Below are 20246 nucleotides of genomic sequence, written 5' to 3'. Positions count from 1 at the left end.
GTCACACATCTGCATATAATGGCTAATGACAACCTCAAATTTAAAGAAAATGAAAATAGTGATTTTCCTGACTCAATCTTCACCCTGGCTTATAATCCTGGTTGTTTTGTGACTCTTCCTCTTACATTTTTTTCCATGTTAAACTCACTGCTTCTGTGCAATCATCCTCTTTTACTTATCACTATTTCGATTCCCACTTGTGATTATTGTAACAACTATCCTCTAATCACATCTCCTCTTTTTATTTTATCAGACACCTTGCTGTGAAAGCAAACTTCCTAAAGCAGTTTTTAAAAATCACTTCTAGACATGTTGTCTAAGATAGTCTAACATAGTTGCATTCACTCCTTTATACAAGTTACAAGCTGTCACTGCATACTGAATGAAATTAAAAGTTCATTCTGTCAGTGGAGTGTGTTAGCTTCATGAGATTAAGCTGCTGTGATCAACAGAAGTTAAGAATTTAAGATGTTTCATTGAAACCAACAGTGAAGCAATAATATTTGTAGGGAGTAATCATCCAAGAAGAGATGTTTTCTTGGAGACCCTTCCTTACTTGAATAGATTTCTGATTATGATGATTGCAATTATTGCAGCACCTTAGTGGGGAGATTGTTGGAGTAAGGCTGCAAATCAATATTCACCTTTATTCTGATAATACTCTCATAATTAATGTTACTTCCCTAGTTCCTGTAAATACTTCAGGTCAAGATTCACTTCTTTCAGCTCAACCTTCACCCACGAAAAATGGCCCTAGACATTCACAGTCATCGTTGCCTCCTCATAGAGATGAGGTATGTAACATATCTTTTATTCTAAATTCAATTGAAATAAATGAGCTATGATTTTATGATCATCATTGCTATATGAAAATGTCATTCTTTAACCTCGCAGTGCAAAATAAATCATATCATACTAAAAATTTAACAGTCCAAATATATGTTACCTAAATATAATCCACAAGATACAATTTATATGGTGTACATGCAGCCCTCAGAGGTATCAAATGAGCTTCTTTTGTAGGGCGTCTCCTAACATTGATTTAGAAATATATGAAGGCAATGGAAGCCTACATTATCAACTTTCAATAGAAATGTTGAATCTTGAGTTTCTAATGGATTTCTATGGTTAGAACATTACACATCCCTTACTCCACTTTTCATTTCTAGGCAAAAGAGCCCATTCAAGTGGGATACTAATGTCATGAGGAAAACTGCATAGATTTTTCTAGACTAAGCTATTGTCTTTTCACTTATTTTATTATATTTTTAACTATAAAAAATACTAGATATGAGGGGCTCAGCAATTAAGAGCACTGACTGCTCTTATAGAGGACCCTGGTTCAGTTCCCATCACCCAAATGGAAGCTAACAAGAGTCCATAACTTCAGTTGCAGAGGGATTGGTATCCTCTTCTGACTTCCATGGGCATTGCACACAACGGGTGCATTTATATACATACAGGCAACACACTCATAAAGTAAGAATAATAAAATATTTTTAAAAGAAATACTTGATTTGAGTGCAACTACGTGCTGAGTATCACAGTTAGAAAATAACCAAATGAATGGGGGTGTTATTGTGGAACACTCTTGACTCTATTAATCTTGTATTTTATTAAGAAATGTAATATAAGCATAAAAATGTTCATGTTTCTTATAAATTGAGATTTGTGAAAAGTTTCACAGTCTTAAATTTCTGGAACTTAACTATACAAATAGCTGATGATATATTTTTGAGAAATATTTTTTTATTCATGTAGAAGGAGATGCATGGTGATTGGAATGCAAAACCAAATATGAAGTCAAGCTACGTTGGTGAACCAGGTAAAACATCAGCAATTGGTACTGGTATATGATGGAAAGAAACTATTAAACCATTCTTTCACTTAGCATTATCAGTCCATTCAAACTTCTTCAATAATAAGCTTTGTTCTGAACATAGAAGGAAAAATATTAATGACTGCTGCCCAGAGCTTTCATCATATAATAAGGGACATAACATTTTTGTTTCTATTCTTTTTAACTTTTTTGTTAATGTCGTACATGTATACAATGTATTTAGATCATATCTACTCCCAACAATCCCCTCCAATTCCTATCATACTCTCCATGCCTCTCCCAACTTTATGTACTTAGAAAAATAACCTACTGAGTCCAATTAGTGCTGCCCATATGTGCCCATATGTGTGTTGGGCCATCGACTAGAGAACGGGCAACTTACTGTGGGAGACATTCTTAAAGAAAATTAGCTTTCCCTCCCCTAAGAGCCATCAATTGGTAATAGCTCTTGAGCTATACTTGGAGCCCGTGAGTCCTTCCAGTATGGGTGCTTTATTGACTGGCCTTATCTTGTATAGGCAACAACTGTTGCCGTGAATTAATGAGTCCAACAACCCTGTCATGTCTAGAATACTGTTTCTCAACACTATTCTCCAACAAAGAAATCTAGACCTCTGAATCTTACAGTTTTTCTGCCCTCTCTTCCACGATTATCTCAGGTGATCAACTCTATTCTTTTTTAAAAATATTTTATTTATTTTTGTTTTCTGTGTACGCGTGTATTGCCTGCATGTATGTGAGTGCACCCATGTCATGCAATGCTGCAGAGGTCAGAAGAGGGCTTTGGATTCCCCTGGAACTGGAGTTAAGTAAGGTTCATAGCCACAATGTGGGTGCTGGGAATTTAATCCAGGTCTTCTGCAAGAGCAGTCAGTGCTCTTAACTGCTAAGCCATCTCTCCAGCCCCCCAACTCTATTCTTAGCCTAGCTACTACAATAGCTCTCAGGTAATACATTTTTTTAAATATTTTATTATTTTTATATTACATGTATGAGTGTTTTGCCTGCACTTACATACATAAGTGCACCCATCTCGTGTAATGCCCATGGAGGTCAGAAAAGAGCATTGGATCCCCTGGAACTGAAGTTACAGACAGTTATAACCTGCTGTGTGGGTGCTGGGAAATGAACCTGGGTCCTCTGCAAGCTCAGCCAATGATCTTAACCACTGAGCCATCCTTTTAGCCTCTCATAAATTTTAAATCTCATATCTCCTTTCTTAGCCCACCTGTCTACCTTTAGAGGTCACTTGAAGACTATTAGGAGTTTTAATAATATCTTTTTAACCTTACCCATCATTAAAATTTCTGCTTTGAAATCATAAGATATGAAAGGAGGAGGAGGAGGAGGACTATTTGGAAAAATAAACACATCATCATCATAATGGAAAAGAGGGTAATGGGGGTGAATATGGTCAAGGTACATTATAAAAATGAATGAAAATGTAATTAAGCCCATTTTTTTTTGTAATTTGCATATGCCCATACTTTTTTTTCTTTTTTTTTTTTTTTTTTTTTTTGTCTGTTCTCCTCTGTAAATATCCATGGTTCTGATCAGGCTGTAATTCATGCCTGTAATCCCAGCATTCAGGAGGTAGAAGTATGATGAACCCATTTTGGAGGCTAGCCCAGGCTTCATAGTAAGACCCTAGGCTCTATAGTCAACCCTGACTCTGGCATCTTCAGTGAAATTAGTCATATTAAAGGTTTATCTTCTATGGCTCCCTTTGTTTTTTGGGGTTTTTTTTGCAATTTTTTGAGAATTTAACACATGAGTACTGTATTATACCATTTTCTGGGAAGACTGTTTTGAGAAAAAAATACAAAGAAATACTGTAAACACAATAAAGAAAGTGGATATGCATGAAACTCATAAAATATATGAAAACAGCACTGAAGTCTATATAATCTGAGATATAAAAGAAAAGAGGGATTTTTTTTCAGCCCTAGTTTTATTTAACTAGCTCTAATGTTCACAATTAATGGGAATAATTTACTAAAGATTTATACTCTTATTTTTATATGTAAACTTTTCTTCATATATACCAGCTTCTCTTCTCCCTTACTTTAAGGTATAGTTTATAATTAAAATTGTATAAATTTTGAATATATGATGTAATAATATGAAATATATATATATACATTGTAAAATAGTCAACATAACCAACCATTTGACATATCCATAATCTTACCTAGTTACACTTTTGTATATGTGATTACATGTGTGTATGTTTGTGTATACACATGTGTAAGTATGTGTATGTGTGAGTGTGTGTGATTAGAACAGTGGAGGCCTATTCTTTTAACTGTAAAGCATGCAATAAATATTTTTAACAATAATCCCATTGCATATTGAATACCTAGGATTTATTAATTTTTTATAACACAGTCCTGTGACCAACATTTCTCCATTTCCTTTCCTCCCCAGGTCCATTATATTCTCTATTATTGTGAGTGTGACAATTCATATTTCACATATAAGGAAGAGTATGCGATGGTCACTTTTCTGTACTTTTGGCTTTTTTCACTTAGCACAGTGTTGTCTAGATTCATGCATATTTTTGCAAATGGCATGATTTGCTTTTTCTTCCTGTTTTTTGTTTCTTCCTTTTTTGTTCTTTCTTTCCCTTCCTTTCTTTTTTTTAAAAAAACTATTTTTATTTTTTATATGTATGAGTGTATTCCCTGTATGAGTGTAAGTGCACCCATGTTATCCAATACCCATGGAGGTCAGAATAAGGTATTGGTTCCCTTGTAACTGAAGTTACAGATGGTTTTTAACCACCATGTGGGTGCTGGGTACTGAACCAGGTCCTCTGCAAGTGCTCTTAACCACTGATCTGTCTCTCCAGCCCCATCTCTGCATTCTATTTTTGAAACAGGATCTCACTATATAGCTCTGGCTAGCCTAGAACCCATTATGTAGAGCAGGCTGGCCTTGAACTCATAATGACCCACCTGCCTCTAAAGGTGTGCACCACCATGCCTAGTTTTTCTGTGTATTCTTAGTCTCAGTTTCTTCTCTCCAAAACAAAATACACACAAACCATATTCACACAAACTGAAAACAGTTCATATGTTTCAATAATTTTCATATGTTTCCTTGATATCTGTCTATTGTTCTGTACTTTGAGAAACATAAGAATTATCAACTAAAATTGATTTTGAAATGACTAATTAGTATCACATATTTTTCTGAGTTCCAAGATTTTCATTTATTGTGTATTTTCGTAGTTGACATACATAAAATTTACATATGCCCTATCCAGTAAAGTAGTAGAGATGCTCTGTAGAAAGAATATATCTCCATAATATTAACCATAGTCGGGAACAGAATCGTGCTATATATTATTACATACCTATATATGATGTATTACATACATAGCAAGGCAGATATTTCAGTGGGAGTAGATACATAATAAACTGGTGAACAAAGTGCTAAGGAACCTTGAATCAAATAACAAGTCCCAGAAATAAGTGTTACTGAGAAATAACTATGTTCTATGTAGAAACTATTACTGTGAAACTGCATCATAGTCAAGACACATAGAATAAACTTGAAATTAAAGGAAAACATATGAGAGAGTTTTTGATTTTTGTGTCTTGCTTTGTTTTATTTTGCATTGGTTTGGTTTCTGAGACAGGGTCTCCTTGTAGCCCCAGCTGGCCTGGAACTCACTATGTTGATCTAGGCTGGCCTAGATATACAGAAATCTACTTGCCTCTGCCTCCTGAGTAACGGAATTAAAGTCATGCTCCACCACACCTGGATCATGTAATGAGTTTTTTAAATATGACCATTATAGAATGTTTTGGAGTGCTGAGGAATGATACTTATTTAGTTAAATCTCAAGGAAGGATTTCTAAGGAATTAACAAAGACTCAGCACAACCTTTGAAAACAGAAAAGAAGAAATACAAGTTGCTCCAAAGGAAAGGGTCAAAGCAATGATCTAAAAGTATAGAAAGCATATTACAACAAGGTACTGAAATTTGTTCTATGTCTCTGGACCACAGAATACATATAAAAATTAGCTATAGAGGCACTGGAGAAGTAAATAAGGATTTCAGATTTTTCTGTATATTAAACTCTTTGCTAAGGAGTTTGGAACTTACTGTGAAACCCCTAAAAGCTGTAAACAAGTCAGTGACAATAGAGAATAAACAGCTATTGAAAAATTGTGTTACCATGGAAAAAGTTACTGAAGATGGATATAAATTATAATTTTATTTTTCTGATGCTTAGGACCTCAGGGTTGTGCTCCAGCACCCCCAGGTATTTTTTCTTCTCCCGTTGACTCAAATATGTAAGTATTCAAAATATTAATGTAGAATCTTGAATTATTTTGGTAATTGCTTAAATAAATGACTAAATGAAATCTTCCCTTTTAGTAGTTTTGCTTGAATTTAGTGAAACTTCATTTCATGTTAACCTTGAGAACTAAGCCTTAGCTGTAGACATAGGAGATGTTTGCTCTTCCTTCCACCTTCTCTTAACTCTCCATTTCCAGGGTCCTTGTCCTTTTTCCTCCCCAGGTACACAATCTAGTTTTCTTTTTATTTATCCTGGAATAGTTACATTATGCCTTTTAAGACCATTGGCTTCTAGGGTGATGTAATAGTTCATCATACCATTTCAGTCACTTGACCAGCTATTCCCTTCGTAAAAATATGTTCAATGTAATCTGGAATAACATTCCCTACTTTTACAAACTGAATACCTTTGGAAGAGATATTTTTAAGCCCCAAAGCTTTCCATTTTTCAAATAATTGAAACTAATTACCAAAGTTTTTATTTTTCTCAACTTGAGAAGGAAAAAGACTACTATTTTAGACCCACTGTCATCATGTCTTTAAAAAAAAAAAAACTCTGTGTGTGTGTGTGTGTGTGTGTGTGTGTGTGTGTGTGTGTGTTATGCCTGTGCATTTGTTTACAGGGGACAGAGGTCAGTGTCACTGTGGGACTGTGGGTCTTCCTGTTACTCTCTTACTCTACACCTTATGATTTTAATTTTCTTTCTTTTCTTTTTTCTTTTTTTTTTTTCTGGAAGCAAAGTCTCGCAGTAAACCCAGAGTCCAGTGTCTCAACTAGGCTGGTCAGCCCACAATTTTCAGTGATCTTTGGTCTTCACGTCTTTCTCCCTCCTGAACTGGGCTTATACATACTTGGTGTCATGCCTGTCCTCTATGTATGTGTCTAGGGATCTGAATTCAGGTTCTCACGCTTGCATAGCAAGCTCTTTACACACAGAGCTATCTCCCAATAACCCAAGGCCATCTTCATTTTCATTTTTTTCTTTCACTTTTTTATTGAGCTTTTAAAATTTCATAAATTCATAAAATTTCATGGAAAATGGTGTCTATATTCAGACTAAACCTATAGATGAAGAATTTTAACCTGAGATGTATGTATGCATGTGTTTATTATGTATGTAGGTATGATATATGATTTATATCATTTTTCAATGTTTGTAGACTACATAGCAATATATTAAGAGACAGAAGGAAGGAAACAATTTGAAGTAAAATAACAAGGAAGAAAGATGATGACAATATGTGGATAATGACCATTTGAATAAATAAAACATTAAAGGAAGAGCATATTAAGGTCTTGTGCTGTTTGGCCTGACTTTGCTCATCACATGTATATCAACCCAGTTCTGATTTAACTCTAAGTTTAAGAAGACTTTGCTGTGGAGAGCTCACATTTGTTCCATCATCTATCTCCTTTTATCTACCTCAACTACTTTTACTTATCTCTGCTTTAAAAAAATGTAAATGTGAATATTTATAATTTAGAAATGAAAATTCATGACAAAGAGAATGAACATAAAGTAACTTGTTAACAGTGGGAACAGAGTTGTAATAATTAAGCATTGTACTTAACTAATAAGTTCATAAGTCTGTTGCCATAAAGATATGGCTAGAAATTTGTATTAATAGTTTATTAAAAAGAGCCTGATAGTGTGGAGCAGGAATATTATGGTCAAATTAGTATACATGATGTATCACACTGTCAACAACACATAGCCAAACTGAAGACAAGAAATCAGGAACTAATTGTAGAAATACATTAATGGTTTTCGTTTTCAATTTGAGATAAGTAAGCAGATATCTAAAAGATGTTAAATGAGAATGTATTTTCAAACATTTATTATGAACACACTGTATTTAAGAATTAAAAACTACTTCCTGATGTTAGATAAATATTAAGATATGTGGAATGAATACATTGTGATTATGAGGTACTGTTTTTCAAGGAAGTAACACAGGGCATAGCAAACATATGGTAGAATTCTAAGTACCAGATATTGTTCGTGTGATGTACTGTGTATTATGAGTCCATTCTTGGGAGTAGAAAAGTGTATTTCTGAATCCATAGGTCAGTATCTTAACAGGACATTCAATAATAACATTAAAGAAAACAAAAATAAAGTTTAGTTTTCCTTTTGTATTTTATGTTTAAAAAACTCTCTTTAGAAGAAAGAAAATGAATCAGTGTTCAGAAATTTTGGTATGTTCACAAACTTTTTTGTCCTAACTTAACTAAATCATAAATTTTTACTTTCCAGGCAACAAAATCTACAAAATTGTCTGCAAGATAAAGTATGTATCTTAAAATCAACTGATAAAACAGCATATTAATGACTTTCTGTGTATATAATAGAATGTATGAATCAGATAAAAATAATTATGTATTGATATTTGTTTTTCTTCCTACTTTGCATTTTATTCTAACTTAAATTTAGCTTTAAGTCAATTCTAATATCATCCTGTGACCCAAAATTGTTAACAAAAGTTAGTCTAGGCATTTCAGGAAGATCTTATGCATGTAGAACGGAAGAGCTTTCAGGGGCATAGCATTCATGGGCCAGGGTCAGACACCACAAACTCATATCTCATGAGATGCCATGAATCATCATGGCTTTTCCAATCTTGCCACTGAACTTTGTAGAGGATGAGTCATGTTGCCTAAATCTGTCTCTAGCACTTCTCATGGGAAGAATATGCTACCTAAGATCACATACAAATATACCTGGACACCTATGAGCTGAGACTTGAAACAGGAGAAGAAAAGATGATATGTTTTAATAAGACCCAATAATATGTCAGACTCATGGAAAAGGCATTGGAGAATAACATACACTTTAGCTTTATCACATGGAAACTGATCAATTCATAGGCTATAAAGCAAACACACAAGCTACAATTTAAGAAATATTTCTCTATAACATTATAATATAAAAAAATAAAAAATAAGATTCCTTTAACCTCATTTTACTATATGCAGAACTTTAGTAGTTGTCTTCTTTAATATGTTAAAATTGGATATGCTTTATCCATTACCCAGTTTAAAAGCCAGTGTATGTCTGTTTTTCATTATCTGTGATGAAAAGTATGTTAGATATTTTAATACATATTTTACATGTGGTATAGTTAATTTAGAGTAATCATCTTCACTAAAATTTAGGTTTTGTTCTTAGACATATTAAGGATATATGTATGTAAAACAAGGTTTTTATAGTCATTGTCATCTCAAAATACATTTATCAAACTACTAGCCATTATGTATAATATTAGTAAAAATCTATTGTAAGAATTTGAGAAACTGGTGCTAACTGCCATTTTGTGGATGGAGGGCTCCCACAAAAGCTCTACAACTAGATCGGGAGAGAGGTTGCTATGTCGATGTCCGTTTTCTTGCCATATGGATTTAACACAAATAATTTGCGGTTAGCTTAGACATATTTTGTGTAGGAACAGATGTTCAGCTTTGCTATTATCTCTTCTGTTTTCATCCATTTCCAGCTTTCTTAAGTAGTTTAGGCTGATAACTATTGTTCGGTACAAAGCAATTCAATCTCTATAATGCATTAACGTTTTTCTTACAGGTAAATAAACCACAGACCAACTATTTGTTTGTTTGTTTGTTTTATGTGTATGAATATTTTGCCTGCATGCATGTAAATGTCCCTATATCATTCAATGCCCATGGAGGGCATCAGTTCCTCTAGAGCTGGAGTTAAGGATGTTGTTAGCCACCCATAGGTGCTGGGAACCAAGCTGGGATCCTCTGCAAGAGCAGCCAGTGCTCTTAACAGCTGAGCCATCTCTCCAGACTCCACAGACTTAGTGTTACTGCAATGAATGGATGTGAGGGTGGCTTATTTACCATCCCTGTGTACCAGCTGGACAAATGCTACTAAAGGCAGAAAAACAATTTTTCTACATCTGTTTGGAGACATCGGTAAAAGCAATTTATCCTTTAAAAGCTTAGCAGAGTTATGGATCCCACACTGCTTGTTGCCAAAATATTTTTATGAGATGTGACTAGATATTAATTTTTAACTTTCATTTTAAAGTTATTTACCCCAGCAATGAATGTTGGGAAATAATTTAACATAACTTCTGAGGGAATATGAAGAAAATGAAATTTTATGCTGAAAATATTTCTCTCTAGAAGAGAATAAACCACCATAAAAATAATCTGAAATTCTAAATAGATTTTATCGTTTCCTTAAAAAAATGAAAAATTGATGCTAACATTTTTCTCTAAAAATACAGAGTTAAATGTTTATATGATTTTCTTTTCATCTGGTTATCTCTTTCTAGGTATCATCTGAAGAACTAAATAGTATAATTCAAAATATCATGACCTGGGTTGTAGCTACAGTGACCAGTATATTATATCCAGCCATTACAAAATATGAAGAAAGGCTGAAAAATAATACCTATCCAGTATCTGATGACTCTGACATTTCTTCAGATAGTTCAGGTCTCTGTAGTACATGCAGTGAAGGGCTTACACACGGAAGCTACGCAACTGAAGCAACCAAAACATTTCAAGCAGAGCCTTGCACAACTGCTAAAGACATGCCAGTGAAGAAACCACCCACACCTTTGAAACCTCCTTCTGCCCTTGTGGAAAAAACATCTGCTGGAAAAACATATCACAGGAAAGGACAAACTATATTATCTGACCTCAAATATAATAAAATCAGCTCGGTATATCCATACCCTAAGCTCAAAGGTAGTAAATCTGATAGTCACCTTCTAACATCATTTGAATCAGGATCAAGAAAATCTCAGGATGCTACCACAGAAACAGATAGTTTAGAGAATCCAGTGCTATATGATAAGAAAGCAAAGGCCATGGAAGAGATGAAGAATTTAAAGAATGTTCTTGTAAACTTTAAGTGCCATTTGAAAGGAGAAACACAACTGATTTTAGAAAGTATTTTTCAAGAAATAATATCTGATTTAACCCAGGCTATTCCTTCTCTTTCTTCTGTTACTGCTGAAGTTTTTGTTGACCACTGTGAAACTGAAAAAGAAGACTTGCTCTCCAATGTTGATATCTGCTCAGTAGCTTCAGAGATTGTGGAAAATATACTTGAGAAGCTAGAATCTGCAGTTGAGAAAAAATGTGTTCAGATATTTTCACAAGAAGATTTGTCAGTTGGCATTAAGCCAAGTTTATCAACAAGTGGTGAATATTTCTCATTGTTAGATAGAAAAGCCTCTGAAGAGACATGGACTTTGGAGCAAATGTATGTAATTGCAGAGGATATGGTACATGCGATTTTAGAAAAGTTGATGACTCTTGCTTCTTATAGGAAAAATGAAATTCCTCCTGAAGAAACAGCTAAACCCTTGCAGCAGCAACATAAGACAGACCCAACATTGACAGTCCTTCAAAGAACTGACAGAAAGAAATCTAGCCCTGAATCAGATACAGCTAATCTAATTATCAAAGAAGAAATTAAAAACTTAATATCAAATGTTTTTTCACAATCCTCTCTTGTTGGTTATATAGAAGAAGCAATCAGCACTATACTAGATTATGTACAAACTGAACTTAATAATGAGAGACTTATTGCCTCTGAAGAAACAGTAGTACTCCTTCAGCTATTGGATGACATCTTAACTCACCTCCACCAGGAACCAGAAAAAGCAGATGTTAAAAAACATAGACAACTTAGAATAAGAAATCCTTCTAACACTGAAGAAAAGTATAGACTCACTGGCACGAGATTATCTAATGGTCCTAGAACTAAAATAACATTTCTTCCTGTTAATGTCCCAGGTATGGTCCTTTATTCTGAAGATGATGATGAAGAAATAGACAACCTTGTGAAAAATGTGGTTGATTCATCCTTCAATGATGAAGAAGCAGACTCACAAAAACAGAGTCCTAATCATTGGCCTGCAAAGAGGGATACTTGTTTTGAATTCAAAAGAATCAACAAACCTCCTGTAAAGCCTCCTTCTCAAAGGGAAGTTGAATGTTATGATTGGGGATTAAAGATGGAGTTATCATCTCTTAAAAATGAAGATGTTTTAAAGACGAAATCCTGTTTAGGTAAAGATTTTTCAATTTTCAGCCAAGATCAAAAGCATCAAATACAAAAGGCTTCAGAAAGCATTGTTAAACATATTTTAACAGAAATGGTAAAGGATGTATCTACTGCTTCTTCTGGTTACTTGGGAAGCAAAACTGGTGAAGAAGCTTCTGTTTTCATTTCAGAAGAATATAAAAGGCTGTCAGACCAAGAATGGATGGACCATATGTTCTCTGGATCAGAAATCAGTGTAGTAGCTCATGAAATAACAGATTCTGTAATGAATATACTTCATAAGTCCTCAAGGTACATTCTTGATACCGTTAAAAGCACCATTTCATCAGTTCCTCACACTCGTGAAGATCATTCTGACACTCCTCACATAGACAAAGAAGCACCAAAAAAAATGCCGTTCAAAGTATGGTTTGATAGTGAAAAGAAAATGAAATACTTACCTTCACTCAGTGTAGAGTCTGAAAAGACTTCCTGGTCAAGATCTGGAGAAACTGAACTGAGGTGTGTATATGACATTACTCATAAGATCATTGATACAATTTTTAAAAGACTAAAGTTATTTGTTTGTCCAAAATTGCAAATGGGCCTCAAATCTCCACTGGTAAAGAAGTCATTACAGTCTCAACTTAGTGCTTACACAATGAAAATAGTCAGCATTGTTTTGGATGCTATCCAGAATGAACTAGAACTCAACGACATAAACCTAAATCTTAGGGAAACAGACCATGCCAAACACCTTGTAAATAGAGGCTTGTTTGTTGATTCTGATAAAACATTAGACTCTAGTGATACCAGTAATGACATTATCCATAGTTCATTACTGACATGTATTTGTGAGTTGTTATCAAATGAATATGAGACAACTACTTCAGCCTCTTCAGATAAGTCTTTGTCTGCAACTTTATGTGGATCCGACAATGTTAATAAACAAAACATTTTGCCAAATAAAGAGGATAAAAAGTCTTTTTGCCAGTATTTGGCTATGCCCTGTATTCTCCACAGTGTCATTTGTGGAAAGGATGTAAAAGATGGTTCCAAACTGCAAGTGTTAGATCGAATTGGAGAAACAGTGTGTGAAATGTTAAGCAAGCTCATGGGTGCCCAGTCTGACCCTCAGCCATCTTGCAGTCAGCAGAACACAGAGCAAATACATAAGGATCACCACACGATGACCCCAGTACTCTCCAACATTCAGCTGATTTCCAAAGCAATTCTGGAATATATCCTTGCAAAATTGTGTGGTGTTGACATACATACCAGTTTTGTAAGTTCTGGATTTAAAGCTGTATCAGAACCTCTTGACATTGACAACCTATCATTTTCTTCAGTCATGGAGGAAATGGCCAAATGTGCCAACATAATCTCCAGCATAATTTCCAGAATGGTGAAGGATAATAAAGAGAAGGCCAAAAGCAAGGCAAAAAGTGTTGTTTCAGTGTCTTCCAAAACAGAAACCTTAAAAGAAATGTGCCCAAGTAAACTAAAAGATGTCACTGCAGATATTCTTAACATGGTTTTTGCTAAACTGGAAGGATTTGCCAATGGAAATTTGGAAACTGTAGGTGTTATTAATGATGAAAATAAAAAAGGAAGGATGATGGACTGGGAATATGGAGGTAACAATGCTCTCGCAGATACATGTGATAAATCATTGCTATCTACTTTATACATGCATGCAAAGAAGGTGTCAAGTGCTATTTTGAAAGCCATTCAAACAGAACTAAATGTGAACTTATCAGATTGTAGGACAAGTGCAAAAAACTCACAACAGGAGACACAAATTCTTACGAATATAGTTGATTTGATTTTAGATGTATTTTCTTCAGATATGTTTGTTGAAACTGAATCTGAGAACAGAGGCACTGAAACTCATCGATACTGGCCAATTTATGGAAATTTTCTTCCTGGAGGAGCTGAATCAGAGTCATTTTTGGATGATGATACACATAAAAATACTGAATTCACTAGAGTGAGAACATCACTAAGAGAAGAAACTAAAACCTTTTCTTCTGACCAACAGGTTCTAGAAAGGACCTTAAACAAAATTGAAATGAAACTCAAAGAACCACAAAAATCTCCAATTGTTCCCATTATAAAAAACATCTTGAATGAAATTTTTCAAAGTGCTCTAATCGATCAGTTAAATGTGCTTTCTCTCTCACACTCTCATTTTAGTGGCATGCCTCACAATGTTCATGAATCAACTGCTCAAACACATGTTCAGTTTAGGGATCCACTGATGGGTCCTTTCATATCTGACACAGATGTAACTGAGGTGGTAAATGATGTTGTTAAAACTGTATTTCACAAACTTTATTCAGCTGCCATGACAGAAAGAGAAATTAATGAAAACAGATGTGAAACCATCATCTTTTCAACCAATGTTTCTTTTCATGAACGTTCATTTGGAGGGAACGCCCCTGTCCCTGTGTTGAACGGAAATCCATGTACTCTTCAGTCCAGTTTGAATGTTGACAAAAAAAACAAAATAAATGTAGTTGAAGATATTGTACAGGCAATATTAGAAAATTTAGAAGCATTTGCTGCTTCTAAAGTACAATCTCTCTTTTGTTCCCAAGTCGACTTCACAGTTCCAGTGACTTTGCCTGTTCAGCAGGAAAAGAGTACATTAAACAAAGAACTATCAGTCAAAGACTCCTATTCTGATAAGCAAATTTCCTGTTGTTCAGTGGATCATAGTAAGCCAGGAAAGACTGATTCATTGTGCCAACTGCCTTTGTCCAAATTAAATATTTATGCAAAAGAAGTGGCTAGAAAAGTTTTGCAAGGTATCAAACATGAGTTAGATAAAGAACGGGAAACTCCTTTCTTGACACCTAATATTGTGGTTTCTGGAAATATTGCAAGTCAGATTGTGAACACAGTGCTTGAGATTGTATCATGCAGAAGCAAGTGTGACAAAAACAATTCTGACAAAGAGAATTATTCAGATCAGCAAGGTGGTATTATTGAAAAGCTGTTCAATAAGACGGAATATCAAAAAATACTCCAGTTTCAAATAGAAGATACCGTTGAAAGGATCTTACATGATATTTATGAAAACATCCTGTATCAGAATTATCCCTCATTTGCCACATCTAATGTGAAATATAACATACCTGGCAGACATTTAAATGGGGGTTTTGAGCCATTTAATAATCATGCAACTATTATCCCTGAAGTGTCAGTTCCAAAGTCAGATGTCATTTTGGTCTCTAAAGATATAGTGGATATTGTACTTCGTAATCTTACTTCTTTGGTAATCCTTGCCATAAACGCAAAAGACCCTGTTTCTGCAAGATTGGCCACCTATGATGCATTTCCCCAAACACAGTGCCAGCACTCTCTTTTTATAGCATCAAAAAGTGAAGGAAGAAAAGAACATTTTCCACACTTAAAAAATAAGAATTTAGCTTATGCTAATGATTATCAGATACCTGTGAAGGAAAAAGATGGCACTGTGGAATCTGCTCCTGACCCATGTGAGAAAAATGCTAACTCCATTACTGAGACTATTTTCAATCGGTTACAATCTTTTGCCACAGAAAGAATAAATTCATCAATTACTCTTGCTTTTCAGTCTAATGAAAATTCAATTGTTAGTCCAGAATTTGAAAATTGTAAACAAGACAACAGTATTTTTCCTGAATCAAGCCAAGTTGAATCCTATGTGAATGTCCTAAGACTATCAACAACCAAAACCATTCCCAGCCAAGGGCCGGCAGAGCCCACATTTGTCCACTGCAGAGAAAGTCTTGGAACCACAATCCATCTACCACAAGCTAGTCTTAAGGACTATGCTGACTTCATTGCCAGTGTCATTTTGAAGCTTATTAAAAATGACTTAGACTCAGAAATCCAAAATATGCATATGCATTCAAACAATATTTTATTCCAAAAGGATATCATTGTGAGTGAAATTATTAACAGTATCTTAGGGATTTTACATGATAAAAGTTCAGCAAAGGATTTTTTTTTCTCTTCAAAAGAGAATCCTAACTTTTCACAGCTAACCATATCAAATGAAGGACAGCTAAGTAACAAAGAGAAGGACAAACCTACCACATCATCACAGTTTACAAATGATTCATTAGTAGAAAACCAAGTAGCACTGGAAAAGGAAAGCCAGAAAATGGTCTTGGAAGAAATATTCATGAGAAAAGGGGAATCAAAACCAAAAGAAAAGCCTGAATTGCTTAGTGCAGTAGAAGAAGTTTTGAATAGGTTGAGTCAAAAAATAACGGAAGTCATAGGTCATTTGCCTCCATCTAATGAAATCCCCTACTTTGTGTCAAAATCTAAAGTTAAAACATCAGGTATAACACAAAGGAATTTCTTTCAATCACATATTAACATAATATCAAGTGATATACTTGAAAATATTTTGGGAGAAATGCACTCGGTTGTTATAACATCATTATACAAAAAAAGTAAAAGTAAGAGAGAGGCAGAAACACATGACAACATTGCCTCACCAATGAAACCATCGTGTTTTAGAGAAACTAAACCAACAAGGGGAGAAAGTAATTCCTCTAGTTTTGAGACACCAGTATACCCTTATGCTGACAATTTAAGCACTGTTGTGTTAGAAAGCACATTTTTGCCATATTCACCAATGCAAATTGGAAGATACTTAGTTCAAATAGTTCTCGATAAGATAGCAAATTTTGTCTCACTGCATCTAGAAGAGAGATTTCCTTCTGAAGGTAGTTACGATGACTCATACCTTCTTAGACTATGCAATTCTAAAGTTAGCCCTAAGAACAGCCCTAGGCCAGGATGTAAAACAAGTTTAAAAGCAAAGTCAAAAATTACCTCTCGCTCTAAATTTAAAACAAAACCACATCTAGGAATTAGTGGTGCAAAGGCCAAAAGCAGGACCCAGTTAGCCATTGGAGAGAAGACTCCAAGACAGGGCCAGTCCAAAACTGCCATTGGAATGCCACAAACTCTCTCAATAGGAGATGCCAAAACCTTACTGAAAACAAAATTGCCTGCTTCAGAACTAAGAAATTATGCCAAAAATATAATAACTGATATTTTAGAAATAATTATGAAAGAACTTGAAAAAGTGGTACAAAATAGAGCAAAATTCAATGTAAAAGCTTTACCATCTGATCAAATCATGGAAGCAAGTAAAATTGTTAATGCAGTTTTTCAAGAATTGTCTACTACAAATAACCACAGTTTGTCTTATCCAGTCAATGCCTCAAATCTGGGTGACCTCCACCTTTCAAAGCAGAATCTAGGTACTGGTTCCCCTAATGAACAACAGGCATGTTTTTACTTAGAGAATGTTTCCTCACAGCTAGAACAGATTTTTCCAAAAGAAGGTATATTTAAAAAAATGTTTGACAAATGGCAAACAGAAGCAAATGATTCAGAAAATGAAAATTTTAAGCTATTGACAATAGCCGAAAATGTTTTGACCGAAATTTCAGTTAAAGCAAAAGATTTAGAATACTCTCTTTCACTTTTAAATTTGCCACCTCTTGAAGATTGTGAAAACAGGTTCTATCATCACTTTAAAGTTGGCTCTACTAGAGCTGAGGATACCGAAGCACAAATTAATATGTTTGGAAGGGAAATTGTCAAAATGCTATTTGAAAAATTACAGCTTTGCTTTTTGTCTCACATGTCTACTCAAGATACTAATGAAGCTCTAACAGATAAGAAAGAACACACCACTGCTAAAATAAGACATGGAGTTCCAACCAAGCACATCCTCAGGTGTTCACCAACCTATAAGATTAAAACAAGAGATCAGATTTCTAGGACCCCTAAGAACCAAATTGTCCAAGAGATTGTAGAAAGGGTCTTAAACATGTTAGAGTCGTTTGTAGACTTGAAATTTAAGCATATCTCTAAATATGAGTTTTCTGAAATAGTGAAAATGCCTGCAGAAAATCTTTTCCAAGTACAACAAAGGCAATTAAGCAAAAAGATGTTGCCAAAGTTACAACCAATCAAAAAGCTTTGTGATGAACCCAAGTCAAGTACTGTTGTATCCAAGGAAAATATACAGAATATGCATCTACAGGTTCATTCATTCCATTCAAAATTACTTACATACTCTGTCAATACTGTCAATGACATGCTTAGTATAATCAAGAATAAGTTAGACAAAGAAATAAGCCAAATGGAACCTTCTCCAGTTAGCACATTAAAAGAGAATATTGCTGCAAGCGAGATCATTGGTACACTAATAAACCAATGTACTCTTTTCAATGAGTCTTTGATCACAAACCCTCCAAACAAAAGTTTGTTCAGGGAAGCTGAAGATGTTTATATTGTTAATCAGGTTGAATCTGTATCTCCTATGAAAATGCCTAAATCAAAATTCAAGGAAGCTAATGTGAGAAGTAATCTTCCACAAAGAAGTGCATCTGGCCTAGGGTTTGATGCAGATGAAGATATGAGAGAAAAGCACATGATCTCATCTAATTCACTCTCACACATCAGTTCCTATGTTGAAAACACAATCAAATGCTCAGAGTCAATGGGAAGGCCTAGTTCAAAACCTGTACCATCATATTCTAGAAACAAAGTACAAGACTATAGCCCAAGGAAACCTAACTTTGGACATTCTGGTGAAGACATGAGGGGAAGTAGTGCTCTCCCTGAAGGCAGAGTCTTACAAAAACTTTCTAAGAAAGCAAATGATTCCACAGAAAAATCATTAAAGCAAGTCATGTCATTTATAAAATTGGGAAAAGGTGACAATCCAAGACTGTTTCACTACAAAGCCACCAAACCGATTGAGCCAAATGGAATTCAGACAACTGCATCTCCACTCAGAATATGTTTAGCTGCAGAAAACATTGTCAATACAGTACTGTCAAGCTATGGTTTTCCTCCTCAGCCACACCCGCATGAAAGCATGGAGACCATGAAACCATTTTTTATGTCAAAACAAGATCCTTTGTCTGAAGTATTTGGAGGACAAAAGAATGAGAAAAATTTTCTTAGAATGTGGTGCAAAAGAATGAGCAGCATACCTGAAGATGAACGTGAAGGTCTTGAAGCCTGCAAAGGAGGCTTTTCTTTACTGAAAAGATGGGAAAACAAGAATCCAAAGATAAAATCAGAGAGGTTAGAGGAAACTGGCATCACTGCTTTTGTTGATCATGAATTGGGTCCAAATGAAATTCATTTGGTAGCAAGACATGTTACTATGTCTGTGATCACACATTTGAAGAATTTCAAAACTGGAGGTAAGCACCAGATCACTTACTTTTTTAAAATTGGAATAATTTAGGGAAGATAGCAAAAGAAATATTTTTAAGAGCTCCTGTCCAAGAACCTATTTTTTTTTGCCTGCATGTATTTAAATGCACGCATGTAGTTCAATGCCCACAGAGGTCAGAAGAGGCCATCATATTTCTCTAGAACTGGAATTATAGGTAGTTGTTAGCCACTATGTGAATGCTGGGATTCAAACCTAGGTCCTCTGCAAGAGCAGCCAGTATTCTTAACCACTGAGCAATCTGTCCAGCACCTTACATTTTGTTTTTCTGAAAGTAGCCTTATAATATGTGACAACTATTCAATTATTTTAAACAATTGACTTTTTAAATGCTAATAAGTATTTGTGTGTATGGAATCTAAAAGATGTGTTATTTTTCTTGGCCTGTAGATAAGGGGGAGAGATGAAACAATTTTAAAGTTAGGGATCTTTGGGTGAGCATGAGCCAGTTACTCCAAAGTTTGCAAAGTTCTTATACATTTCACTGCCACTGTAATCCACCACTAATCATTCTGGAGTTATCACATTTGTGCTCTATTCACAATGAAAGTTCAACACAAATCTTTAGTATCCTACAAGTAAAATGTAACATAGTATCAAATATTTTGAATAAAATATTTTTAATTAGTCTTATCATTGGAGCTATGACAGCATATGTCACTAAACCTAGAAATCTGGTCTCTTAGCATTTGTAATTATACAAACAAGGCAACCACAACAGAGATTTCAACTTGGAAGTCCTGTTTTCTCAGCATACTAAGATTAAGATTTCACAAATTAAAAATATTTAAGGAAAATCCAAAA

At 34.6% G+C, this 20246-nt stretch overlaps 1 protein-coding gene across 1 annotated transcript in view; it reads left to right on the top strand.

Moving 5' to 3' along the window:
* The window catches only part of Fsip2 (fibrous sheath interacting protein 2), a 100023-nt gene that overhangs the window by 53804 nt on the left and 25973 nt on the right, over positions 1–20246 (top strand). The window contains exons 12-16 of the mRNA XM_008832589.1: positions 688–794; positions 1762–1825; positions 6085–6145; positions 8411–8444; positions 10452–19410. Of these exons, the coding sequence (XP_008830811.1) occupies positions 688–794; positions 1762–1825; positions 6085–6145; positions 8411–8444; positions 10452–19410 (9225 nt within the window). The remainder of the gene's footprint in view (positions 1–687; positions 795–1761; positions 1826–6084; positions 6146–8410; positions 8445–10451; positions 19411–20246) is intronic.

The sequence above is a fragment of the Nannospalax galili genome, unplaced genomic scaffold (genome assembly GCF_000622305.1).
Source record: "Nannospalax galili isolate Female #2095 unplaced genomic scaffold, S.galili_v1.0 scaffold956, whole genome shotgun sequence".
In the NCBI taxonomy this organism is placed as follows: Eukaryota; Metazoa; Chordata; class Mammalia; order Rodentia; family Spalacidae; genus Nannospalax; species Nannospalax galili.
The sequence above is the reverse complement of the archived record's forward strand: the minus strand, read 5'-3'. Positions and strand labels throughout refer to the sequence as shown.